General features: G+C 68.4%; 8 protein-coding genes across 8 annotated transcripts; 4 read left to right on the forward strand and 4 right to left on the reverse strand.

Annotated features, from left to right (window-relative positions):
- Nucleotides 1-231: 231 nt before the first annotated feature.
- On the reverse strand, nt 232-5,158 carry RHOBADRAFT_55157 (uncharacterized protein). Its single transcript, XM_018417700.1, has 10 exons — nt 5,147-5,158; nt 4,458-4,983; nt 4,218-4,368; nt 4,032-4,147; nt 3,355-3,963; nt 3,003-3,268; nt 2,794-2,926; nt 982-2,723; nt 570-710; nt 232-454 (listed from the first exon to the last, which is right to left on the reverse strand). Exons 1-10 carry the CDS (start codon nt 5,150-5,152, stop codon nt 317-319), a joined length of 3,828 nt encoding a protein of 1,275 aa, XP_018269458.1. The 5' UTR covers nt 5,153-5,158; the 3' UTR covers nt 232-316.
- Nucleotides 5,159-5,459: 301 nt separating this feature from the next.
- Nucleotides 5,460-7,680, reverse strand: RHOBADRAFT_55158 (uncharacterized protein; the record flags this gene model as incomplete). The annotated part of the gene is made up of 9 exons (XM_018417701.1): nt 5,460-5,630; nt 5,694-5,880; nt 5,992-6,167; nt 6,247-6,401; nt 6,464-6,480; nt 6,547-6,574; nt 6,663-7,205; nt 7,281-7,372; nt 7,449-7,680. The coding sequence occupies 9 exons, from the start codon at nt 7,678-7,680 to the stop codon at nt 5,609-5,611; spliced, it is 1,452 nt and encodes a 483-aa protein (XP_018269459.1). The 3' UTR covers nt 5,460-5,608.
- Nucleotides 7,681-8,086: 406 nt separating this feature from the next.
- Nucleotides 8,087-9,228, reverse strand: RHOBADRAFT_45988 (uncharacterized protein; the record flags this gene model as incomplete). The annotated part of the gene is made up of 2 exons (XM_018414699.1): nt 8,087-8,730; nt 8,835-9,228. 2 exons carry the CDS (start codon nt 9,226-9,228, stop codon nt 8,087-8,089), a joined length of 1,038 nt encoding a protein of 345 aa, XP_018269460.1.
- A 419-nt stretch (nt 9,229-9,647) lies between these two features.
- On the forward strand, nt 9,648-11,071 carry RHOBADRAFT_38580 (uncharacterized protein; the record flags this gene model as incomplete). The annotated part of the gene is made up of 6 exons (XM_018413540.1): nt 9,648-9,705; nt 9,772-9,867; nt 9,972-10,110; nt 10,196-10,583; nt 10,641-10,730; nt 10,899-11,071. 6 exons carry the CDS (start codon nt 9,648-9,650, stop codon nt 11,028-11,030), a joined length of 903 nt encoding a protein of 300 aa, XP_018269461.1. The 3' UTR covers nt 11,031-11,071.
- A 699-nt stretch (nt 11,072-11,770) lies between these two features.
- RHOBADRAFT_7792 (uncharacterized protein) lies at nt 11,771-13,140 on the forward strand (the record flags this gene model as incomplete). Its single annotated transcript, XM_018419201.1, has 8 exons — nt 11,771-11,904; nt 12,030-12,109; nt 12,171-12,237; nt 12,294-12,417; nt 12,485-12,652; nt 12,717-12,780; nt 12,847-12,993; nt 13,061-13,140. Coding segments are annotated over 8 exons (864 nt in total), but the record flags the coding sequence as incomplete, so codon positions are not given.
- A 231-nt stretch (nt 13,141-13,371) lies between these two features.
- RHOBADRAFT_45991 (glycoside hydrolase family 75 protein) lies at nt 13,372-15,011 on the reverse strand (the record flags this gene model as incomplete). The annotated part of the gene is made up of 6 exons (XM_018414700.1): nt 13,372-13,702; nt 14,013-14,247; nt 14,309-14,427; nt 14,491-14,524; nt 14,585-14,617; nt 14,690-15,011. The coding sequence occupies 6 exons, from the start codon at nt 15,009-15,011 to the stop codon at nt 13,372-13,374; spliced, it is 1,074 nt and encodes a 357-aa protein (XP_018269463.1).
- Nucleotides 15,012-17,337: 2,326 nt separating this feature from the next.
- On the forward strand, nt 17,338-20,085 carry RHOBADRAFT_29137 (uncharacterized protein). Its single transcript, XM_018412853.1, has 6 exons — nt 17,338-17,416; nt 17,485-17,835; nt 18,263-18,529; nt 18,614-18,921; nt 18,987-19,429; nt 19,560-20,085. The coding sequence occupies exons 1-6, from the start codon at nt 17,405-17,407 to the stop codon at nt 19,925-19,927; spliced, it is 1,749 nt and encodes a 582-aa protein (XP_018269464.1). The 5' UTR covers nt 17,338-17,404; the 3' UTR covers nt 19,928-20,085.
- A 341-nt stretch (nt 20,086-20,426) lies between these two features.
- Nucleotides 20,427-22,809, forward strand: RHOBADRAFT_22423 (uncharacterized protein; the record flags this gene model as incomplete). The annotated part of the gene is made up of 6 exons (XM_018412573.1): nt 20,427-21,007; nt 21,089-21,247; nt 21,380-22,007; nt 22,031-22,360; nt 22,413-22,541; nt 22,624-22,809. The coding sequence occupies 6 exons, from the start codon at nt 20,427-20,429 to the stop codon at nt 22,807-22,809; spliced, it is 2,013 nt and encodes a 670-aa protein (XP_018269465.1).
- Between the last annotated feature and the right edge of the window lie 1,527 nt (nt 22,810-24,336).

Raw genomic sequence — 24,336 nt, forward strand, 5'->3', positions numbered from 1 at the left:
GCCCGAGCGACGAGCCTTGCGTGTTGCTCTCGACCGTCTCTCCCTCGCCGAGCCTCGAGAGTTGAGCGCCTCGCACGTCCCTCTGATCTGTCTGAGCTTGCTCGCACGCCGTCCTCTTTCAAGAGCCGGGCGCAGTCTCTGTCTCCCTCGCAACCCGACCTTCTCAAGTCGACTCGCCTCGTCTCGGTCCTCGCCTCGCCCGTCCACCGAGGCCCTCGCTCTCGAGACGCAGTCGTGAATCGTCAATCGTCGTTGCACACAGAGAATGACTGCCCCTCTCCCTCTTGTCGTCACCGCCGCCGGGTCGAAGCGAGGCTTATGCCCACGACGCGCTCCAGTCAAAGGCGGCAAACTCTTGCTGGTCCTTGGCCGACAGGGTCGAGTGGACGGGCGTGAGCGTCGGCTGCTCGCTCGTGAACTCTTTGTCAAAGTTGGACGTGTCGGTGGCCGACGACTGTGCGAGTGGGCGAGGGAGAGAGAGAGGAGAGGAGGAGGAGGGGCGAGTTGAAAAGGGTCAGGTCACGGTTGCGTGAGAGAGGGGAGAGTGAGAAGAGAACGGCGAGACGCACGATGGCCGGGTAGAACGGACTCGGGATGCGCTTGTGGAAGACGTCGTCCCAGTTGGTGTCCTTGAAGAACAGGTGCGACTTGATCTCGGCGGCGTCGGCCTCGCTCGCGCCGAGTCGGCGGGCCGGGTCCTTGGTGAGGAGCTGTATGCGTGTCGGTCGACGGGCGAGAAGAGGCGGGGCGAAGCGAGGCGGGTCGGAGCGAGATGAGGTCGAGGGCAGAGGAGGGCCAGGGCGACGACGAGGCGAGAGGGCGTCGAGAGGTGCGGGACGACAGGGACGGTAGCGAGGTCGTAGGCGAACGACGACGGGGAGGAGGAAGAGAAGGAGGGAGGGAGGAGGACAAGGTGAGCGAGGGGGTCCATGCGGGCGACGAGTCGAGGAGGACGAGAGAGAGAGAGCGACGGGGACGTACCCTTGTCAGGATCGACACGCTATCGCGAGGCATGTGGATCGGGTACAGCGGCTCGTCCTCGAGGATGGCGTCAAAGATCTCGTCCTCGTCGTCGCCTCGGAACGGCGACTGGCCGAGGAGCATCTCGTAGATGAGGACGCCGAACGCCCACCAGTCGACCATGCGCCCGTACCGCTGCTCGAGGATGATCTCGGGCGCCATAAACTCGGGCGTGCCGCAGAACGTCGACGTCGTCTTGCCGAACCACATGTCCTCCTTGCACAGGCCGTAGTCGGCCACCTTGACGTGCCCGTCGAGCGTGAGCAGGATGTTGTCGAGCTTGAGGTCGCGGTACACGATGCCGTTCTTGTGGAAGTACTCGAGGGCGAGGAGGACCTCGGCGGCGTAAAACTTGGCGCGGCGCGGCGTGAACTGCTCGCGCTGGATGTGCAGCATCAGGTCGCCGCCCGACACGTACTCCATGACAAAGTAGATGCGCGTCTCGGTCTGGAAGCACGAGTGCAGGCCGAGGAGGAACGGGTGCCGCTCGCGCGCGGCGGCGAGGAAGACGCGCTTCTCCGACTTGGTCGACTCGACCTCGTCGTTCTCGACGATGAACTCCTTCTTGAGGACCTTGATGGCGTACAGCTGCGCCGTCGTCTTCTCCTCGGCGAGCATGACCTTGCCAAAGTTGCCCTTGCCCAAAACGGCGAGGAAGTTGAAGTCGTCGAGCCCGACCTTGCGCTGCCGTGCGGGCGCCGGCGACGGAGCTGCGACCTGCTTTTGCGGCGACGAGACGAGCTGCTGCTGCTGCTGCTGCTGAGGCGGTGGCGGCTGCTGCTGGACGACTGGCGGCGGCGCGTGACCGACCGGCGGCGCGAGCTGCGGCTGCTGAGGCGGGACGGGCGCCGGCGCGACCGGCTGCTGAGGCGCCGGCGCCTGCGGGTGGGCGTAACCCTGCGACGGGTACGACTGCTGCTGCTGCTGAGGCGGGAGGCGAGATGGCGAGGGCGAGGCGTACTGCTGGTGGGCGGGAGGCGGTGCCGGCTGCTGCGGCTGGAACCGAGGAGGGACGGGCGTGACGAGCTGCTGCATGTATGGCTGGTGGCTCGACGGTGCCGACGAAGGCTGCTGCTGCGGCGGTACCGGGTGCTGGAGGACAGGAGGAGCGCCCTGCTGGTACGCCGACTGCGGCTGCGGCGCCGGCTTGTACGGCTGGAACGTCGGCGGCTGCTGCGACGTCGGCGGGGCCTGGCGCCCGGTGCCGTCGCTCGTGTAGCCGCCGATGAGGGACCCGATCGAGTCGCGAGCGTCGTTGCCGAACGACGAGACGGTCGAGGCCGACGAGTGACGGGGCGGCGGCGGAACTTGCGGCGCGCCCTGCTGCTGCTGCTGCTGCTGCTGCTGCGGCTGGCCGTACGGGTCGAGCTGAGGCACAGGTACGCGCTGGACCGGGGCCGACGACGAGTACGGCGCCTGCTGCTCCTGCGCGCCGACGAGGTTGAGCCGGCCGACGTCGCTCGAGAGCTGGTCCTGCTTCGGGCCCGGGTGCGGCCGGGCGGCGTAGGCGTCCTGCGGCGTCGATAGCTGCGTCTGCGACTGGGACGGCGGGAGCGGGCGAGCCGTCTGGCGAGTCGCGCCGGCGCGACGGCTGCTGTTGATCGACTTGATGTCGGCGAGGAGCTTGTTGGCCGTTTCCATCGACATGCCGCAAAAGTCGGGCACGAGGTGCATGCAGTCGGTGTGCGCCGTCACGCCGCATTCTGCGCGAGCAAGAGAGAGAGTGTCAGGTCGGCGTCGATGGATGAGGAGGACGGCGACGAGGGGACGCACCGGTGCACTTGCGCGCCTGCTTGCGGCCGAGCGGGAGGACGAGGCCACAGTGGCAGCACCAGTTGGGCGAGATGTTGGTGATCGGCTCGAAGCGGTGAGGGATGCGGTGGTTGATCGTCTCCTCGTCCTTGTCCTGCGAGAGGGAGGCGGCCCCGAGTCAGGTCCGGCTCGACGAACGACGAACGAGGGAGAGGACGACGACGACGCACCGAGTCCGTGTTGCTCTTCGAGATGCACTTGGTGACGACCTTCTGGTAGCACTTGCCGTGGCAGGCGTACTTGCAGTCCTCGCACTGCATGCCGGCGCCTTTCAGGAGGAACTCGCCGCACAGGGCGCACAGGACGACCGTGTAGAACTGCTTGGTGACGAACTTGTGGCCGTTCTGCTCGTGGATCGAGTCCTTGCGCTTGCGGACGGCGCCCTGACGGCCGAGGCCGCCGGCGTCGTAGGGTCGCTTGCGGACGTTCGACTTGACTGCGGGTGCGGCGTAGTCGAGCGGGTCAGTCTCAGCCTCACAGTCGAGAGGAGAGGGGAGAGGGAGGGAGAGAGAAGGTGCGCACCGAAGTTGAGGTGCAGCTGGATGGCGCCCTCGGGCTCGACGGCGAACCAGGCGTCGATGCCCTCGCCCGCTCCCGCCGCGCCGCCGACGCCGAACGTCCCCGCGAGGCTCTGCTCGCGGTTGAGCCCGCCCGCCGCACCGTCTGCACCTGCTCCTGCTCCTCCTGCGACGACCGCGCCGCCGGGGAGGAGGGTCCCGCTCCCGCCGCTGCCCTGGCCCTGGGCGACCCTCGCCGCCGTGACCCACCCGGGGCCGGCCTCGGCGCCCATCTTCTTGCGGCGCAGCTCCTCGACGATGTCGCTCAGGCGGAGCCACAGCATGCCGATCGGGACGGGCGCGCCCTCGCCGGGCACCTTGTCGTAGATGGTGACCTCGCACTCGTTGGCCTTGTCGACGTGGATCTCGAAGTCCTCGTTCCACCGGTCGTGGCGGGCCGGGTGCGTGCGCGCGCGAGGCGTGTCCTCGACCTTGACGTAGATAATCGTCTCGGACGGGTGCTTGCTCTTCTTGGGCTGCGGCGCGTGCGCGAGCTCGCGCGCCTGCTTGATCGTGATCTGGAGCGCGCCCGACAGCGGCCGGCGCAGGTTCGACTTGACGTCCTCGGGGATGCCTGCAGGAGAGGGAGACGAGGGTCAGTCGGCTGAGGCTCGAGAGAAGGGAAGAGAAAAGTCGACGCACTGTCCTCCTCCTCGCCGAGCTCGCCCATGACGTCGAGCGCCTTGTACTTCTTGAGCGCCTGGTTGAGGAGGACCATCTTCTGCTTCGACTCGACGCGCTTGTTCTCGGTGTCGGCCCTGCGTCGTCCTCAGAGCTCGTCAGTGCCGGTCCTGGACGAGCGCGACGAAGGAGGGAGAGAAGACGCACCGAGCCTTCTTGTCGCCGTCGACCAAGTAGAGCTTGGCCATCTTGTCGATGCCCTCCTTGTACTGGCGCTCGACGTGCAACTTGAACTCGAGCTGGTGGAGCATGCGCGAGATCTTGGCCGTCGTGAGCGGCGTGTCCGACTTGATCAGGTCTGCGCGCAACCGGGAGTGGAACAGTCAGATCGTGCGCTCGTGGAGAGAGCGCAAGGGAGAGACGAGATCCGGCGAGAGAGCGACGCACCGAGGTTGGTGAACTGGTCGCGCGCCTTCTGCCCGCCGAAGATCATGGCTCCTCCCGGCCCGGCCGGCACGACGGCGTCCCTCGCCTCGATGCGGCCGTGCGGGCCTGCCGCGCCGTACGCCTGGGGCTGGACGTAGCTCGGCGCGGCGCCGGGAGGAGGAGCGCTCGCGTACGACGCCGCCGCGCCCGACGGCGGCATGCGCTGCTGGCGCGGGTCGTCAAACGACTGGCGCCCGCCCTGGCCCTGGCCCTGGCCGTAGCCCTGGCCGGGAGCCGGTGCGCGAGGCTGCTGCTGCTGCTGAGCGCCGCGGTCCTCGAGCTGCCGGATCGAGTCCTCGAACCAACCGATCGTGCGCTGCGCGTCGCGGATCTTGGCGTCGCACGTGCGGATGACGTCCTGGTTGGCGGTCGCGGCGCGCATGGCCTGGAACCCTTCGAGGATCTTGCGCTCCTTGAGGATGCGGGCGTGGAGGGACGCGAGCTTCTGGGCGTACTCGCCCGAGGCGGACGACGACGAGGCGTGCGACTGTGAGGGGCAAAAGGGTCGTCAGTGATGCCGCTCGGCTATGCTGCGCAGGACCTGGCAGAGCCCGCCCGTGGCGAGAGAGGGACGAGGGCGGGGACGAGGTGGAGCACACGGCCCTCTCGCTCTTCGCGACGACCACCAGAGAGGACGAGAGTGGACGTACGCTCATCGTGCCGAGTCTTGCAGCAGATCCACTGGGTCAGGCGGGTCCTTGAGCGCGGTAGACGAGGCGGAGGAACCGGGCGACGGAGGCCGAGCGAGACGCGGGGGGAGAGACGGCGGCGCGAGAGCGGCGGCGCTGCTGTGCGGTGCGGGTCGCGGTGTCGATGAGCTCGATCTACCGAGCGGCGGGTGCTGCTGGTCGTCGCAGGGCGGTGCGGGTTCGAGGGGGAGCGAGGCGATCCTCCGCAGCTGCGTTGTGCGCGACAAGGGTCCGCCGCGCGAGCCGCGTGCGACGTCTCTCGCTTCCTCGATGTGACAAGTTCAGGGCATCTTTGCAGTGTAGACGACTACGTCGACGAGGTGGGGGGCTCTAGCTAAGGGTATCAGGGCGTGGAATGAGGGAGAAGGAGGGCGGTGCAGGCTCGTCGCGCCGACGAGATGCGGCACGGGCGGACGTCGACGCTCAGAAGACGTAGGGGATGTACCTGTACGCGACCTCGATGTCAGGACGTGTGAGAGGGAGAGGATGAGAGAGGCGCGGGACGCACGAGTACGGGACGAGCTCCTTGTACCGGCGCCAGTCGTCGCCGTACTTGCGCGCGCACTTGACGTCGTCGCGCGAGTTGCGGTGCAGGAGCATCGTGCAGTGGAACAGAGGGTAGTAGAACGGGATGACCGACTGCGTGCCGGCGCTCGCGCCCCAGATGAGCGCCTGGATCCAGTCGGCGATGTAGTCTGCGGCGGGGCGCGAGGCTGTCAGTGAAGTGGCGGCGCATCGACTCAACCAGACGATGTACTCGGTGCGAGAGCGCCGTCGGGTAGGGAGAGAGAGCGCGCGAGACTCACTCGGCTTGCGCAGAAACGCCCAGCACCCGTCGACGAGGAGCTCGCCGGCCTGCGTCTTGAACGTCTTGGGGTTGTCGAGCTCGGCGAACGGCAGCTGCGGGAACGTGTGCCGCTTGATGTACGTGCCCGTTTTGAGCGCCTTGAAGTGCGACTTTTGCGCCATCGCGATGTCCATGCTGCGCACGCTCGAGGGACCGGGTCAGGACACATTGCTGGATGGCGACAGACTCGACGAGGAGGAAGAAGAGGACGCACATGACCTGCGCAGCGGTGAGGAGGACAAAGAGGACCGAGAGGACGGGCTTGGGGTAGGCGTACGACGCCGGGTCGTGCGTCGCCATGTAGATGGCGGCGTAGGCGTACGAGAAGGGGACGCCGGCGACGTTCCAGTACGACAGGAGCCAGCCGAACTGCGACCGGACAGGGTCAGGTACGGTCGAAGAAAGAGGGACGAGAGGGAGCGAGCGCGCACCTTCTCGTAGTTCATGTCTGCGAGGCGTTGTGGGGGGAGTCAGCGACAGCGACGAGGAGAGGAAGGAGGGAGCGAGGACGCACCCCAGGTCTGCGGAATGTACTGCTCGCCCTGCGAGACGCAAAGAGAGAAGAGGTGAGTCCGACGACGTTGAGTCGAGAGAGGCCCCGAGACAAAAAGAGAGAGGCTCGAGGCGCACCTTGCCGCACGCGTTCCAGTAGATGCCGACGCCGTAGGCGAACAAGGCCGTGTTGCCGCTCACGTAGCCGTACTCCTGGTACTGCTTGGCGACGGCGCCCATGGCGAGCGCAAACAGGATGCTCCACGAGACGCGGATCTCGAAAAACATCTTGATGTCGACGCGGCCGAGGCGCGGGTTGAGGGTTGCGCCCATGAAGTAGTCGTACACGACGTTGCCGCTCATGCGGTGGTTCTCGGTGCTCGTGACGTAGGTCGCCGCCGCGACGGCGAACCCGAACAGGCTCGCGACCGTGAGGAGCGGGCCGTACAGGTCGATCACCTCGGCGAGGTTGAACACGCCCGTGTAGTGCGCCGCGCCGACGAGCGCGATCGTGGCCCACTGGGCGGCGTACGCGTTGCAGAAGTAGTCGAGCTGGAGGCCGTTGCGGTGCTTGAGCGGGAGGCCCTTCTGCCACACGCCGGGCATGACGAACGCGAGCAGGAACTGGCCGCCGACAAAGGTGAGGTAAACGGCCGTCGCACGCTTGGTCGGCATGGCGTTCTGCGTCGCAGGGCAGGCTCGTGTCAGCTCTTGCTCGAGCGAGAGAGGGAGGGAGAGGGAGAGGAGCGGACGCACCTCCCACACGAGGCTCGCGATCGTCTGGACGAACTCGAGCCAGCCACCCGAGCCAGTGAGCTCGAGCGGGTGCTTGGGCGTCGCGAGCTTGCCTGTGTGCAGGGAGGAGGGTCAGCTCGCAACAGATGAGTGGGCCGACGACGAGGAGGAGGGAAGGGCGAGGCGCACCGTCGTAGAAGTAGAGGCACGCGTAGAGGTAGTAGAACAGGGCCGGGAAGCCCGTCATCATGGCAAACGTGCCCACAGCGCCGCCAAACTCGAGCTCCTCGTCGTGGTCGCCGTGCCGATCGGCGGCCTTGTCCTTGTTGGCGACGGCGACGGCGGCAGGCTCGGCGGGGGTGGACGCGTCGAGGGCCTGGGCGCTCTTGCGACTGCGCAGGTTGTGCCGGTGCTCAGACATCCTCGCGAGCGTGTCGAGCGAGAGGTGGGAGGAGTGGAGAGTGCGTTGAGCGACCCGCGCTGTTTCGACCTCGGCTCTCGCTCTCCGTCCGCTCCGAATGGGTCGCACGCAGCTCGGTAGCAGTCGCAAGCTGCCATGTAACCCTCCCGAGCCTGCACGAGTCGCGCCCTGCGGTGCCGAGCGCCTCACCTCTCGAACCTCCTCGCGGTGTGGGCGGGACGAGAGGATCGTGCGAGTCGCGCTCGCTTTGTCTGCTCGCGCAGCTCTCAGGCGCTCTCGAACGAAGGAGAGCAGCTCGCGGAAAGAGGACCACTCGACGTCGCCATTCCACCTCGTCTCGACGGCTCGCCGCCGGAGCTCCGACCGACCCTCGCGCCCGCTCTGCCCGACACGCCCGCTCGCTCGCTCAGCGCCAGGCGAGCGGCACGACCGAGCTCCAGTCATGCTCGTAGTCGTGCGGCCCCTCGACGACGAGCGCGACGCGGCGCCCGTCGCAGAAGGCGCGCAGGCTCGCGAGCTGCGAGTCGTCGCCGTCGGGCGACAATTCGGCCGCCGTGACAAAGAGCGTCGCGAGCTTGGGGAGGGCCTCGACCCAGGCGATAAAGTGGCGGACGAGGTCGCGCCCGTAAGCGTCGGTGAGGCGCAGGTGGTGGACCCTGTCGCGCCCGGTGCGGTCGTCGAGGTCGTCCAGGCCGAGGAGGCCCAAGTCTGGCTCGACCTCGAACCGAGACCAGTAGAGCGTCGTCTCGTCGGTGCCGGGACGGTGGTCGCGGAGTGGCACGTTGCTGACGGTGCGCAGGGAGGAGGGGAAGTCGTCGAGGCGCAGGCGGGAGGGCGAGAAGGCGTGGGCGATGACGCGCAGTCGGGGGAGCGTTGCGGCCGACAGGTGGCCGACAGCGGCTGCATCTACGTGAACGCCGCAGAGGGACAGGTGCGAGAGATGAGGGGCGACGTGATGCGGGTTGTCGGACGACGGCGAGGACGTGGACGCGGATGCGGGCTCGAGACTGTTGGTGAGCTTGGCGGCGTAGATGGACAGCTCGCGTAGCTCTGCGTGTGTGCGACCATGACGAGGTCAGGATGTGCTTCTTCTGTCGGGCGAGAACGAGCGAGGGGAGAGGGAAGGCTGGTGAGGAGGGAGGCGAGAGACGCACTTGGGAGCGACCACAAGGACGCGATGTCGATCTCGCCAGGTCGGCCCAGGAAGAGCTCCTCGACGTTGCGCACGAGGTCGAGCGCCGAGTGGAGCGCTGGCAGCACGGGCGAGGAGTGCGGCCGACTGCTGTGGACGTCGAGCCGCTTGACGCGGCGGGCGAGGTCGACACGATCGCGCAGAGTGCGCGCGACGAGCTCGAGCGCGACGTCGTCCGGTGAGAGGACGCTCTCGTGGAGGACGCACTGGGCGACGTCGCGCCATCGACGGCAGACGAGGCCGAGGGCGCGCAGGGTCGAGTAGCGAGCGGTGTAGGACCACGGGAGGTCGCCGGGCTCGACCGAGTTGCGCACGACGTGCTCGAGGAGCTCGACGGGCAAGCTTGAGATGCCCATGGCGGTCGCGGACGTGCGGCGCGAGGCTGGAGCTGGCTCGAGGCGATGAAGGCGGCGGAGGACGATGAGGATGGGCGATGAGGGCGCTTCGAAGGCGGCGGTACGGCTGGTTCGCCTGAGCGGAGGGCACGCAGGCTGCTGAGCTGGTCAGCCAGTCAGGCTGTCGTGGTGGATGAAGCAGACGGGCGTTGCCTCATCGCTCGGCGGGTGTGTGGTTCGCCCCTCTCACTCGAACTCGGCTCGACGCAGCTCGTACGCTCAGCAGAGCAGCTCATACTCCCTCAGCGCATCCTATAACCCCCGCCCACCGACCACCGCCGCCCACGACGGCGCCCCAGCACCTCGCCGCCTGTCGTCATCTCGCGCCTTTCCTCGTCTCGTCCTCGCCCCGACGCGTGTTGAGCACCGCTACACGCACAATGGCTCCCGTCATCATCACCATGGTCCGCCACGGCGAGAGCAAGGACAACCTCACCGGTCCGCCCCGCCTCCCTCTCCCCGCCTCCCTCCTCGACTCGCGCTGATCGAGCCTCTGGTCGACAGCGCTCTGGGCAGGGCACCGTGACGCCTCGCTCTCGAACCACGGCTTCACCCAGGCGCAACGCCTCGGCCAGGCCTTCGCCGATGTCCCCATCACCGGTCAGTCTTCGCCACGCCTCGTCTCGACGGGGCCGAGGAGCACCCCCTCTCGAGCCTCGTTGTCGAACGAGCCAGACAGGACTGACATCCGGACCTGCTCGCAGCCATCTACGCCTCGGACCTCAAGCGCGCCTACACGACCGCGCGCTGCATCCACGACGCCAACCGCTCGACGCCCAAACCGCCCTTCACCCTGTCGCCCCTCCTCCGCGAGCAGTTCTTCGGCGAGGCAGAGGGCGCACCGTGGGACGCGGGCAAGTACTCGAGCGCCCACTTGCCGTGGGAGGACCACCGCGCCTTCTGGTGCGTCGCGCTCGTTCCACTCGAGGGTCCTCTCGCGCACTGTCGGCACGGGAGCTGACTCTCTTCGTGTATTTGCCGTCGCGCACAGCATCGCGCCCAATGCCGAGTCGCTCAACGACGTCGCCCGTCGCGCCGACCTCGTCCTGCGCCACTTTGTCCTCCCGCACGTCCTCGCGACCGCCCAGGTCCCACCCGACGCGTCCTTCCCCGACCAGCACCACATCGTCCTCGTCGCGCACGGTATCTGGCTCTCGGAGATGCTCTTTGCCCTCAAGCGCGCCGGCGACCCGCACATCCGGTTCGTCAAGTCGTCGGGCTACACCAACACCGGGTGGTGCCGCATCGAGCTCGAGCTCGACGACCCAGACGCGGCGCACGCGCTCCCGAGCGAGTCGACGTCGCCCAAGGACGAGGTGACCGAGACGGCGACCCAGGGCGACCTCCTCGCCTCGCCTCCTGCGCCTTCCGAGGCTGCCCCCTCTGCTCCTCCTGCCGCACCCGCGTCTTCCATCCCCGAACCCGCCGACGCGCGACCCGCAACCGACCCCGAGCGCATCGGTGTCCTCGCACGCGCCCAATCGCCCGCCTCTCGTCCGCCCATGCCGTCCCACATCGAGTCGCTCCTCCCGACCCTCCCTCCCGTCCCGCCGCGAGACCCCGCCCTCCCCTCGCCCTGGCCGCACGCCGACGCGCTCGCGACCAAGCCCGTCCCGCGCATGCGCCACAAGGTGCTCGCGTTCAACCAGGTCGCGCACCTCGAGGGGCTCAAGCGCACGGGCGGCGGCGTCGGGAGCGCAGAGCACGACGACAAGCAGCGCGGGCTCAAAGAGTTCTTTGGCGGGCAGGCGGCCGGCAAGTAGAAGTCGGCTGCGACGTCGCCGTATTTCAAACACCTCGAGAGAGGACGAGAGACGACGAGGAGGCGCCGACGCTCGGTGTGCTCGGACTTTCCGCGGCGTCGCTCTGCTCCCCGCTTGCCCGGCTCGCGTCTCTGCTTCTGCTTCTGCCGCTGCCGCTCTCGCCCAGCTCGCGCACACGATGAGCCGCCGCACCTCGAGCCGTGCGACGTCGTCGCTTCGCCTCCCGCCCTTGCCGACGCCGCCGCGCGACGCACTCGTCCTCCTCGACACCGCCCTCTTGCCGACATCTCTCGCCCCGCCTCTGCGCCCGCGCTCGGCGCGCACACCCGTCGGCGGCACCGGTCGGGTCGAGCAGGACGGCGGCGACTTCTCGCCGAGGGTGCGAGGATCGACGCTTGGCGGGCCGGCGGTGAGCAGGCGGTGGGCGCGAGGGGCGAGAGATGTCGACGGCGAGGACGAGACCGGCTGGGAGACGATCGACGGGCCGGACCACGCGCAGGCCCGCAAGCTCGTCATCCTCAGTGAGCACCCTGCGCTCGTCAAGGTGCGCCGGACGTTCCTCTTTGCGTCCTATCTCTCCTCCTGCCAGGGAAAAGACGCTAACGAAGAGTGTTCAAGCACACAGGGAGAAGTGCGCGCTCACGTCGGCGTGCTCGTCGCGACCCGGCGAGGCCTGAACCTCGTCGAGGACGACGTTGTGCTCGAGGTGCGCCCGGCTGGTCCTCTTCTCTCTTTCGTGACGCAGTACTGACGACACGCATCTACAGCACATGCCCTTGTCGACGAGGATCGGCATGCGGCTGCTTTTCCACGGCCTCGACCACGGGCGGTTCGTCAACTCGCGTCGGACCGAGCAGGTGCGTCGTCCCTCTCTGTCTCTCTCTCTTCCGTTAGACGCACTCGACTGACATCACGACTTGCAGGCGTTCAAGCAGTGGTCCATTCGCGAGGGTGAGCTCGGCGCTCGTGTCCTCGCCCCGCTCGCACCCACTGATCGAGCACGAGTCGAGCAGGGCGCAAGTTCGACGACCCGACACACGCCTGCGAGCGCATCACGGCCTTCATCCGCACCTACAACAGTGCGTCGAGCTCCACTCCCTCGCCTTGGGCAGCAGCAGGACTGACGAGCGCTCGTCAAAGTCGACTGCACGCAGCTGCGCGAACCCGACCTGCGCAACTACCCAACGATGAACTCGTTCTTCACTCGGTCCGTCGTCAACTTCTCCTTCTCGAGCGGCACCCTGACCTTCAACCGCCGAGCAGCCGTCTCGAACGAGGCGCTCGGCCACCTGCCTCGCCTCGCGACCCGACCGTCGTCTCGTCCGCCGCCGACTGCCGCCTCACCGTCTTCTCGAGCGTCGCCGACGCCAAGCGCTTCTGGATCAAGGTGCGTCGCTCTCCCTCTCGGTCGTCAGGCGAGCAGAGGACGAGACACTCACGAGGCCTGAGCGCAGGGCAAGCACTTTACGCTCCCGGCGCTCCTGCAAGATTCCGCACTCGCCGGGCAGCTGCACAACGGCGCCGTCGCCATCTTTCGCCTCGCCGTCGAGGACTACCACCGGTTCCACATGCCCGTCGACGCCGTCGTCGGCGAGTCGAGGAGTATCTCGGGAACTTACTTTGTGCGTCTCTCTCGCCTTCTTCCTCGTCTCTAGGCTCGTCGGCTCACCTCTACGCGCCTCGCAGACGGTCAACTCGATGGTCGTACGCGACAAGCACTTTGACGTCTTCACGGAGAACAAGCGCGACGGTGCGTCCTCCCCTTTCCTGCCCCTGTCGCCTCAACCTCCAGGGGCTGACTTCTTCTCGCCGGCAGTGACGACCCTGCACGCCCGGCACCCGCTCACGGGCGCAGCGCTCCCTGTCGCCTACGTTCAGGTCGGCGCGCTCCTCGTCGCGTCGATCCGGCGCACGGCCCGCGAGGGCAAGACGCTCCAACGCTCGAACGAGCTGGGCTACTTTGGTCCGTCCGCCTCGTCCTCTCTCCCTCTCTCGGGTTCCTCAGAGTGACCTGACGATCCACTGAGCAGCATACGGCGGCAGCACGGTCGTGTGCGTGTTCCCGCAGGGCAGCGTCGAGTGGGACGAGGACCTCGTGCGCAACTCGGAGGGCCGGAACGTCGACGGTGTGCAGGTCGAGACTATGGTCAAGGTCCGTCGCCCTCTCGTCTTTCGCAGTCTCTCTCTCGAAGCAGCGACGACTGATAGTGGGGCGACGCTGAACGTGCGCAGGTCGGCGAGCGGATCGGGCGGTGGGTGGACCCGGCGCGCGAGCTGTAGAGCCTCTCTCTGGACAGGACCTGTATCGACAGACACTATAGATACACCGACTCGTCGCGAGCTACCGCCACCGCCTTTCCCTGCGCCGTCGCCGGCCCTCCTCGTGGAGCCTCCTCCTCTCGCCGCGCTTCTCGTCCTCGCTCTCGCTGTCGGTCCCGCCGGCCTCGCTGCTGCTCCTGTCCCACTCGCTGTCGCTGCTCCCACTCTGCGTGTCCGGATCGCGCCCCCTCGTCGACGCTGGACCGGCGGCGGCGGCGGCGGCGCGGCGTGCGGCGCGGCGGGAGCACCACCAGGCGATGCCGGCCGCGAGGACGACGGCGGTGCAGGCGAGGACGAGGAGCGTCGAGGCTGTCGAGAGAGAGGAGAGCGAGTCTAAGATGCCGCTTGAGGTGCTGGGTGAGTCGAGGGAGGAGGAAGGAGAGGGGGAGCTGCGTAGGTGGGTTTAGGAAGGTCAGAGCGTTCGGACCGATTGCGAGGGCGAGCGCTGGACGTACGCCGTATCTGCTTCGTCGGCTGCAGCGATTGTTGCAGACGAGGGTAAGGAGGAAGAGGGAGCTGAGGCGGCCGAGGGTCGGGCTGACGAGGAGAGGACGGGACGAGACGGCGACGAGCTGGTCGAGCCCATGCTGGAATCGCTGGAACGACGACCAGCGTCAATCCCTGTCCTCCTGATGAGAGAGAGGAGGAACCGGCGAGACGCACGGTGTAGCCTCGCCCTCGCCCGTCCCGCCAAACGCCTTCTCGACCAGCGCCTTGCCCATGTCGAACATGACCTCCTCGTCCTTGCCCGCCCCGCTCGGCACCGTGTCCTGCTTGCTCCCGGGGAACGCGACGTAAGTGACGTCGGGCTCGCCATGGCCGTAGTTGCCCGTCATCTGCGTCCCGAAACACACGCGCGCGAGGTAAACCGACGCCTCGCCCATGCTGCCGAGCGCGTCTGCATGCTCGGCCGAGGTCAGGCGTCTTCTGGCGCAAGAAAGAGGGAGAAGAGGACGCACTCGTGTCGGCCCAGACGCCAAAGGTGAGCTTGCCGCCGCACACGACGGCGACGACCGAGAGCGGCTGGATGCCGAACTTGACCGGGTCAAAGTCGTCGTCCTGGTCGATGACGACGTACCTGCGGGCGGGACGGACGAGAGTGGGTCGAGCGAGACGAGGCACGAGGGAGAACGGGACGGACTGGATGGCCTGCGCGTCGATGTGCTTTCCATCGTCTGGAAGAGGAACGAGCGTCAGGTCCTGCCTGCGTAGGGCCAAGGAAGATTGGGACGCACCGTTTTGGAACGTCGTGCTCGACTGGTACGAGCCTGTGGGCGGCGACAGAGTGAGCGTCGGCGCAAGGGGAAGGGAATCGAGAGAGGGGACGTCGACGAGCGTACCGTCGCCGTTGCAGATCTCGCCCTTGCCGTCCGACCCGTCGCAGTCGATGTCCATGTTGCTCTGCCACCACACGAACGTCGGCTTGTCGTCGTCGCTGTCGGCGCAGTACCGCGTGCCGTCCTTGCCGCTCCCGTTGGTTTTGTACCCGCCCGAGCGCGAGTCGATGGCGACGCCGCCGCCGGCGTCGCACGACAGGGACCCGGCCGTGCCGAGCTTGGAGGTGAAGGCGGCGAGTGCGGCGGGGAGATCGAAGAGGGCGGCAGGGTTGGTCGAGGCGGTCGAGGACGAAGCATCGTCGCGGCGGACTGGGTCTGAGCGCATCGACAAGGGAGCACGACGGCGAGCGTCGAGCGCGAGCAGCAGGCACAGCTGGGCGCAACGCTGCGCAGTGCAGAAGCACGAAGCTGGCCTCGAGCGCAGCAGAGAGGCGAGGTGGGGAAACGAGCGGACCGGACACGCCGCGGACAGCTCGGCGAGGGGAACGTCCCCTGTCCGCTCGACAAGACCGGCCAGATTCGCTGTAAAGCTTGTGCTCGTCGCGCGCCCAGGTGCGGGAGCAGGGCAGCCGTGGCAGCGCGCGCGAGGCACAGTCGCTCACGCGTGCAGAGACGAGGCGGCATAGGAGCAAGGCGAGGCGGGCCGCGGTTTGCTCGTGCGGCTGAGGAGCGCACCGAGCATCGTTTGCCTCGTGACGACGAGAGCGTTCGAGGTGAATGGCGAGTGGGAAAGCGCCGGTCAGAGTTGTCGGCCGACAAGGAGCAGATGAAGCTTAAGGCTGGTCGCTCGTCTCGCTCGTCACACAGCAGCCGCCCTTGCGCGCAAGTGACCTGCACGGGCTGCACAAGCCTGCAGCGACGACCACCGCACCCGTCGTCGTCGCTCCGCATCGCCGCCGGGGTCCCACACTCGAGCGAGTCCTCGGCCCCGAGTGTGCCCACGCCGACGACGCCAGCCTGGGACTGGGCCCGACTTTTGCCAGCACCACCACCAGAGCAGCATCACCCTAGCGAGCCCTCGCCGCTCGCCGGGCCATGGCGCCCTCGACGCCGCCGCTCCTCCCTCCTCCCTCCTCCTCCTCGGCGCCCTTGCCTCGGCCCGCTGCACCGCTCGCACGAGCTCCATCGCCCCTCTCGTCCGTCCCCACCTCCGCGTACAACACCCCGGCCGCCCTCCTCACGCCCAACGACACGGCACCGCCCTCGCCCACCACCGCGACCGCGACCACTACCACCGCGGCCAAGCCCCGCCCGCGCCGCAACGTGCAGTGGAACGAGCTCGTCGCGGCCCATGTCACCATCCCCTTCTTCAGCGAGGCTGCTCCCGACGCAGCCTCGACTGATGACGGCCACGAATCGGTCCCCGACCCGTCCGCCCACGCCACGACCACCCTCGCCCGACTCGGCGGCCACGACGACCCTTTCTCGGACCAGTGGCGCCTCGACGACGTCCCGCTCTCGCTCGCCGGCGGGCAGGACGACAGCGCCCTCAACGGCGGCGGCGGCGGCGGCATCGCGCCCATCGCCCACGTGTGGGTCGACCCGCTCGAGCGCGACGGCCTTCCGAGCGCGACGGCTCTCGACGGCGGCGAGGGCGCGTTCGGCGCCAACGAGAGCGAGGACAAGGCGCAGGGGCTCGTGAGCGCCTACGCTCGCGGCGCCGTCGGGCTGTGGGAGGGCTTGCGGCAGCGGCGGGCGAGCATCTCGGCGATGCGGCACCGCGAGGAGGACGAGGACGAGAAGGGGACCCGGCCCGACGACGAGCTGCACAGCCCGGTCGTCGCCGACGACGGTGCAGCGCCCGCGCTCGACGTCACGCCGGGCATCCTCGGCGCCCTGTTCGCGCTCCAGCAGCAGGAGGCCGCGCTCGCGAGTCGCGGCGGCGACGACTCGGCCTCGTCCTCAGCCGTCCCGACGCCCGCACCCTCGACCCCGTCCTCGCCGTCCCTCCACCCGCTCACGACCTCGAGCCCGCTCGCGCACGACTTTGACCTCGACTCGTCCGACGACGAGGTTGAGCGCGAGCGCTTCATCGCCAAGTTGCGCGCCAAGCGCGCGAGCAAGAACGCGCTCCACGCCGCGTCCACGACCGTTGCCAAGACGTCCAAGCACGCGGCGGGCGCCGCGCTGCGCTTCGCCGTCGGCGGCGGCGGCGGCGGCGGCAAGGGCGAGCGAGGGCGCACGATGAACCCGTCGGGCCGCCCGCACTCGTACACGGACCGCTCCGGCTCCCAGTCGCGCACCTCGTCCCCGACGGCGTCGTCGCCGGCCCTGTCGCCCACTCGGCGCCCGGCGTCGGTCACATCGAGCGCGTCGGGCGGCGTGGAGAGCCGCGCGCCGTCGTCGCCTGCCCTCTCGGCGCACGACCGCTCGCGCTCGTCGGCGTCGCTCGTTCAGCTCAAGAGCGACGCGTCAACGTCGACGAGCCACCCGACGGCCGACCTGTCGGCGCGTCACCGCTCGCACTCGCACAACACGCTGTCACGCCTCCTGTCGCACGCGTCGGCCTCGCCGCCAGCCAGTCCGGCCTCGCCCTCGCCCGCCTCGCCGTCGTCGCCCACCGCCCTCATCGGCGTCGCCGTGCCGCACAAGCCCAAGCTCACGAGCGAGTTCAACCGGCGCGTGCGCAAGGTCGGCGACCGGCTCGGGCTCGAGTGGGAGACGAGCCGCACGAGGCCCGACGCGGCGAGCAGTGCGGCGGGCGTGTTTGGCGGCTTGATGCTCGGCGCTGTGCGTCCCTATCTTCCCGTCTCTTGGTCGCGCCTTGCCAGCAGGTCCTGACCTTCTCGCCCTTGCAGACTGCCCTCGCAGGACCCGCCTCGCCGTCCGGGACGAGGGTCGCTCCCCTCCCGACCCGTCCGGGCTACAACTTGTCGCGCTACTCGGCGCCCAACGTCAACGAGTCGTCGCGAGCGTCGGCCAAGCCCTCCTCGATCGCCCTCCCACCCTCGCCCGCCGTCGCTCCTTCTCGACGCACCCTCTCCCCACCACCCTCAACCCGCCTCTCGCCGCCGCACTCGCCCGGCGTCATGCTCAGAGCTTCACCGACGCCGAGCCGCAAGAGCTTGAGCGACATGGTGCGCGAGGAGGAGGAGAAGGACCAGGGCGAGCCGACGTTGAGGGAGAGGAGGCGGCAGGGCAGGAGGGCGGTCTTCTCGCTCCACGTCAACGACCTTGTGCGTCATTATCTCTCTCTCTCTCTGCGGTGACTGTCCCTGACGCCGTCATGGCCCTTTACAGCCTTCCGCAGGCGACGAGGACGCCGCCGAGCCGAGTTCGGCCTCGCCTCGACCGACCCTCACCATCGACACGTCCGCTCCCGGCTCGACACGGTCGCAATCGCCGTCCCCGACCTCGGCCGGCGCAACCCTGCGCTTCTTCGGCCCTCGCTCGCCTCGCTCGGCGCCGAGCTCGTTCAGCTCGCTCCACCGCGACTACTTTGGCGGCGGCGCGCTCTCGCCGACGCTCACGCCCGCCGAGCGCGAGCGCGAGCGTGCGCAGCGCAAGGCGCGCGAGGACACGGAGCGCGAGGCCAAGGAGCGCGAGCAGGACCTGCGCGCGTGGCACAAGGAGAAGCGGCGGCGGCGCAAGGCGCGCGAGAAGGAGCTCAAGCGGCGGCGCGTCTTTATCAAGGAGCACGTCGCGGCCATCCTCGAGCGGCAGCAGTTCATCCTCAAGCTCGCGAGGGCGTTCATGATGTTTGGCGCGCCGTCGCACCGCCTCGAAGCGCAGATCCAGGCGACGGCGAGGGTCCTCGAGCTGCCGCACTGCACGGCCATGTACCTCCCGGGCGTCCTCCTCGTCAACTTTGGCGACCCCGCGACGTGCACCTCGGACATCAAGGTGCGTCGGCGTCGCTCTCCCTTCCTCCTCGAGCGTCTCTCGCGCCACGTCACTCACTCTGGCTCCTGCCTCTTCCTCTCGCAGTTCCTCAAGCAGGCTGCAGGCCTCGATCTCGGCAAGCTCAAGGCGTCGTACTACGTCTACAACAAGGTCATCCGCGACAAGGTCTCGGTCGCCGACGCGGCCACCCAGCTCGACGACTTGATGACCTCGCCGCCCAAGTACAGCCTCGTCAAGAACGCCGTCATCGGCGGACTCGCCGGCGCCTTCATCATGCCTTCAGCCTTCAACGGCAGCTTCATCGATTGCCTCGCCGCCATCCCGCTCGGCAGCCTCCTCGTCATCGTCCAGGTCCTCCTCGCCCGCAACGACATGTACTCGTCCCTGTTCGAGTGCGTCCCTCTCGCTCGCCTCCTCTCGTCGTCCAACCCGTACTGATCCTCGCCGTCGTGCGCAGGATCGTCATCGCGTGCGTCAACGCCATGGTCGCGGGCGCCTTGACGCGCACGAACCAGTTCTGCTTCTACGCCGTCGCGAGCGGGTCTATCGTCCTCATCCTGCCCGGCTTCATCACGTTGTGCGCCGCCCTCGAGCTCGCCAACCGGTCTATAACGTCGGGCGCGGTCCGCCTCACGTACGCGGCGCTGTACTGCCTGTTCCTCGGGTTCGGCCTGTCGCTCGGCGCCGAGATCTACGTGCGCGTCGCCCGGTCCGAGATCATCAACGGCGCCGACTACACGTGCTCGTACCTGCGCGACGGCGCGCCGTGGTGGCGGCAAAACATCCCCAAATGGTGGTACTTCTTGACGATCCCGTCGTTCCTCCTCTGCATGGCGCTCAAGAATGGGCAGCCGCTGTTCCGCCGCGACACGCTCGCCATGGTCGTCATCGGTAGCGCAGGTGCGTTGCTCGCTCCCTCTCCCCTCGTTCCCTCTCCCCTCTCTCTCCCTCCCCTCTCCTCCCCGAGTCGAGTGCGCTCGACCTGTCCTCGTCCACGAACTCACTCGTATCCTCCTCGCCCGGTCTACAGGCTTCTCGGCCAACTTCTTCTCTGGGTGGGAGTTCAAGAACCAGCCCGCGCTCACCTCGTTCATCGGCTCGTTCGTCGCCGGCATCCTCGGCAACACCTGGAGCCGCCTCACGCGCGAGTCTGCCTTCGTCGTCATGATCGTCGGCATCTTTGTCCAACTCCCGAGCGGGCTGGCCAACGGCGGCCTCTTGCGCTTCGCGGCCGACTCGTCGAGCAACGGCCAAGGTTACGGCACCGCCATCGACGCGGCGGCGGGCTTGATCACGATCGTCATCGGCATGACGGTCGGCCTGTTCCTCGCCGCCGCCGTCATGAACCTCTTGTCTCGCCGAGGCAGGCGAAGAGGAGCACACCTGTCGACCTTCTGAGCGTGCTCCCTGCTCCTCCCCCCTTGTCATTCCCTCGCATTCTCTCCTCTCTGTGCGTCAGTACACTCGTCGTCTGTTGGACCTTTAGACCTGCACCACTTTTTATCGTAGAAGCCTCGCCGTAGAAGACTATCCCTGCATCTCGCACGTTCCCTGCCGAGCCTCACTCTTTTCTCTCTGCTGCGCCGAGCCCACGAGAAGAGAAAACGTGATGTGATTGCGAGCATGCGAGAGGCAAGAAAGGACTGAGAGAACTGCGAGGGCACTGATAAAGAGAAGTGTACAAAGAGGGGGTCAAAGTCGCAGGGACGACCTCGCCCTCGTCCTGCGCTGCTGCTGCTGCTGCTGGTCGTCGCTCGCCTGCTCCTCCCGACTCGACGACCTGCTGCCCCTGCCCGTCCCGCCGACGAGCCGACCAACGAGCGACGTAAAGTCCCACAGCCCGCTCGCACCTCCACCTCCTCCTCCACCGCCTCCCTGCGCCGGCGGGCCCATCGCCATGCCGAGCCCTGCGCTCACACCGCCCGAAGCAGTCGCACGCTCCTCGCCGCGCTTGAGCTCGGCGGCCGCCTCTCGCCGCCTCGTGCGCGCGTCTCGCGAGCCCGAGTTGTCGCCTTGCCCGGGGCGCGGGCTCGTCACCTGCCCCGCTCGCCGTCCTCGACCCCGGCGCTCTGCGTCGGCGTCCGTCTCGTCGCTGACGAGCGCGACGTCGGTCGGGACGCTGTCGGCGCCGTCCGTGAGCGCGAGGGCGTCGCGCACGAACGACAAGGCCCGGTCGTCCGAGAGCGTCACGACGACGCGCGACGCGTACGCGATGTCGCGCTGCTCGTCTTCGTCGGCGGGCGCGCCGCCCTTGGCTGCGGCGCTACGCCGAGAGCGGCGCCGGCGACGGCGGGCGGCCGAGGTGAGGTCGCCCTCGACGGCGGCCGGCTTGCGGATCGAGAGGAAGAAGCTGAGCGCCTCGACCTTGTCGGGTTGCGCGCCCTTGCGCCCGCCCGGGCTCCCGCCAGTGGCGCCGCCGGTCAGGTCGCTCAGGCGCTGCGGCGGTGTCGACGCGCTGCGCCGAGGCTCGAAGCCGGTGTGCGTGTTGGCGCGCGCGGGCATGCCCGGCCGCCGACGCTGCTGCGTGCGCTCGTGCTGCTGCTGGAGCGTTGCGCGAAGGCGGAACGTCGCCGGGCTCAGGTTCGAGTCGTCCGACGAGGACGAGGGCGGGAGCAGGACGACGCATTGGAGGTACGCGACGAACGACTCGTCCGGGTTGGCGGTGCTCGCCGGCGACGAGGGAAAGGGGAAGCCGCCGAAAGGGGCAGGCGGCTGGGCGTGAGGGGTAGGAGGGAGGGACGGAGGCGCCGAGTCGGGCGAGGCGAGCCCGAAAGACGCGGGCGTGCCGCCGATGAACGGCGAGGCGGTCTGCGACGAGACGACGTTCGAGTCGTCCCGAACGTGGTACAGGATGCCCTTGCACCGCAGCGCGTACTTGATGTACGACACGGCGCGGCGGATCGGCTCGTTAGTCGGGTTGAGGAGGGTGAGCTCGACCGGCGGCGGGTACGACGGGTGGGGGAAGGGGAGCGAGTACGACGACGGGGTGGGAGGTGCGGTCGAGGGTGCCGAGGTGAGCGAGTCGGTCGACGTGTTTGAGGCCGTGAGGGTTGGCGAATGCGGCGAGGTCGGCGAGGACGACAGGCTCGTGCGCCCGAGCGAGGTCGGCGTTTCGGGCGAGCTCGACGCCGCTCGCGCGAGACCCGATGCGACGACCGGCGGCGCGCAGACCTGCGGCTGCTCGGCGGTCGCTGTCCGGGTCGACGACGTCGAGCGCGAGGTTCGAGATGGCGCGATCGTCGTACACGATGACGCGACCTGCTCGACCAAGCCGTCGAGGCTGTCGCCGACGATAGTCGCCTCGAGCTTCGGGCCCTCGGAGCGCGCGAAGCTCTGCTCGTCGAGGAAGAGCTCGAGGCGGTGGGCGAGCGGCGCCGGGACGAACGCCGTCGTCTTGAACTCCTTCTTCTCGCGCGGCGGCGCCGGCGCCTGCTGCTGCTGCGACTGCGACGACGGCGACGGCGACGGCGACGACGACGTGCGCGAGTCGTCGACACTCAGGGCCGAGCGGCCCTCGCGGTCGGCCCGCTTGGCCTGGCGCTCGGGGAGCGACCGGCAGAAGCGGTCGAACGCGCGCATGCGCTTGACGCCGTCGAGGTGGAGGAGCCCGGCGAGGACCTGGCGGATGGCGGCGTCGGGTACCGTGAGGAGGGCGTCGACGACCTTGTCGGCGAGGCTCTGCAGGCTCGTGTGCCCGATGCCGAGCGGGTACTTGCTCGGCGTGACGCACCGCAGGACCGTCAGGCCGACGCACCAGGCGTCGACCTCGGGCCCCCAGTAGCGCACCGAGCCGAACTTGTCGCGCAGGCCGCGCCACAGCTCGGGCGAGTGGTACGCCGGCGAGCCGCAGCATGTCGTGAGCTTTGGCTCGCTCTGGCTGAAGTGCGTCGCGAGGCCAAAGTCGAGGAGCTTGAGGTGCAGGGTCGCAGGCGACGTGGACGAGTCGACGCGGACGAGGATGTTCTCGGGCTGCAAGAGGGGGCACGAGGCCGTTAGTGCTGCTCGCGAGCCGGTGAGATGAGGAGAAAAGGGAAGGGGAAGGGGGTCGAGCTCACCTTGATGTCGCGGTGACAGACTCGCAACGGCTCGTGCAGGCTCTTGACGACACTCGCGAGCTGATCGAGGATGCTCCAGGCTTGGTCGGGCGGGAGGACGCCGTCGGGCGACGAGGCGACGAGGTCCTCGAGCGTGACCGACGAGCGCAGGCACTCCTCGACGAGGTACAAGTGGCCCGGCGTGCGGATCGTCTCGAACACCTTGACGAGGTTGCGGTGTGGTAGGAGCTGGGCGAGGATGGTGGGCTCGCGGAGGAGGCGAGTCGAGATGAGCTGGTGGTGCGGGTGCAGGGCCGTGTGCTTGAGCGCGTACTGCGAGCGAGACCGTCGTGTGAGTGCGCGTTCGTCGCGAGAATAGAGAAAGAAGGAGAGACGGCGCACCTCGGTGTTGCCCTTGCGGACGAGGAGGACCTCGCTGAACTTGCCCTTGCCGAGCGAGATGCGCTCTGACCGCTCGTCGCCCTCGGGCTTGGGCGAGTCCTGCGGCGCCTCGGACGACGGACCGCCAATGGACGACGAACGAGATGGCGAGAACGGCTTGGCGTAGGTGTAGTCGCCGATGCCGTGCTGCAGGAGCGAGTCGAGGTCTTGAGGGTCGACGGTGCGGACGGGTTGGCGGACCTGCCGAACGAAAGGGTTCAGCTTCGATGGGAGGAAAATATGTAGGGAGAGAGGTGCGCACCTGGGCCCGGATAAGCTCGCCGATGCTCGGCTCGCGCGGGACGAGAGCGTCGCCCTCGAGGAGGTGACCGAAGAGGCCCTCGCGGCGCCGCAGCAAGTCGCCCGCTCCCCGGCCCGCGTCCGGCTCGCCCTCGTCCTCGTACTCTGCATCGCCCTCGTCACCGCTGCTCGAGATGCCGACGACGAACGCGACCGCCTTGTCCTTGCCCTTGCTCGCCCTGCGCCCGCCGCCGCCGCGCTCGACACCTCGATCCTCGTTGCCGTGCTGCGCGAGCTCGCCGGCCGAGCCGAGGGACCGCCTCTTGCCCTTTGCGCGCAGTGCGCCGGCCCTCGCCTCGCGGCGCCAGGCTCGATAAGCGTGCGACTCGGGCCCAGCAGGAGGGACGTCGTCGTCTCGGCTCGAGGTGGTGGTGCTGGCGGCGCCTGGCCAGACGGGCGAGACCAAGGAGGCGTAGTGCTGGTCTGGGCAGTAGATGCGCGAGGCGGACGACGAGCGGGTGGTGAGGTTGGACAGGCCCAAGGTCGCCCTCGAGCGTGACGCGGTGCGGAGGGACGCCGGCTCGGGGCAGGGCGAGGTGGACGAGCTTGCGGTGGGCGGTGGGTGCAGTGTGTGGACGGGCGAGTTGCTCATGCCCTCGGCTGGTGGGCTGCTCGAGGGTGAGCGGGACGAGGGAGGACGAGGCGAGCTCGACGACGGTTACCCGGTGCGGGCGAGAAGAGATCGGCCTCGCGTCGGTCGTGGAGACCCCGGAACTCGCACCCTCTGCTGGCTGCGGAGTTGGAAGGGACTCGATCGCAAACGCTCGTCGTTGGCGGCTCGTGCGCTCCCCCTCGACGACTTGGGCTCGCTCTCCACCGCTTTCGCTGCATCGTCGTCCACGACGGCTCGCTCTTCCACGGCTCACACTCGTCTCTCGAGCGGTATCGGGCTGCTCGCTCCCGTTTGCTTTCGCTTCCCACGGGCCTCCTCCTCCTCCCTCGCTCATTTGACGCACGGCTTCGCGAGCCCGGTTTGCAAAGATTGCGCACAGGTGACCCGCACCTTGAGCACTGCAATCATCGGCCTGCTCG

Source organism: Rhodotorula graminis (assembly GCF_001329695.1).
Source record: "Rhodotorula graminis WP1 unplaced genomic scaffold RHOBAscaffold_11, whole genome shotgun sequence".
NCBI lineage: Eukaryota > Fungi > Basidiomycota > Microbotryomycetes > Sporidiobolales > Sporidiobolaceae > Rhodotorula > Rhodotorula graminis.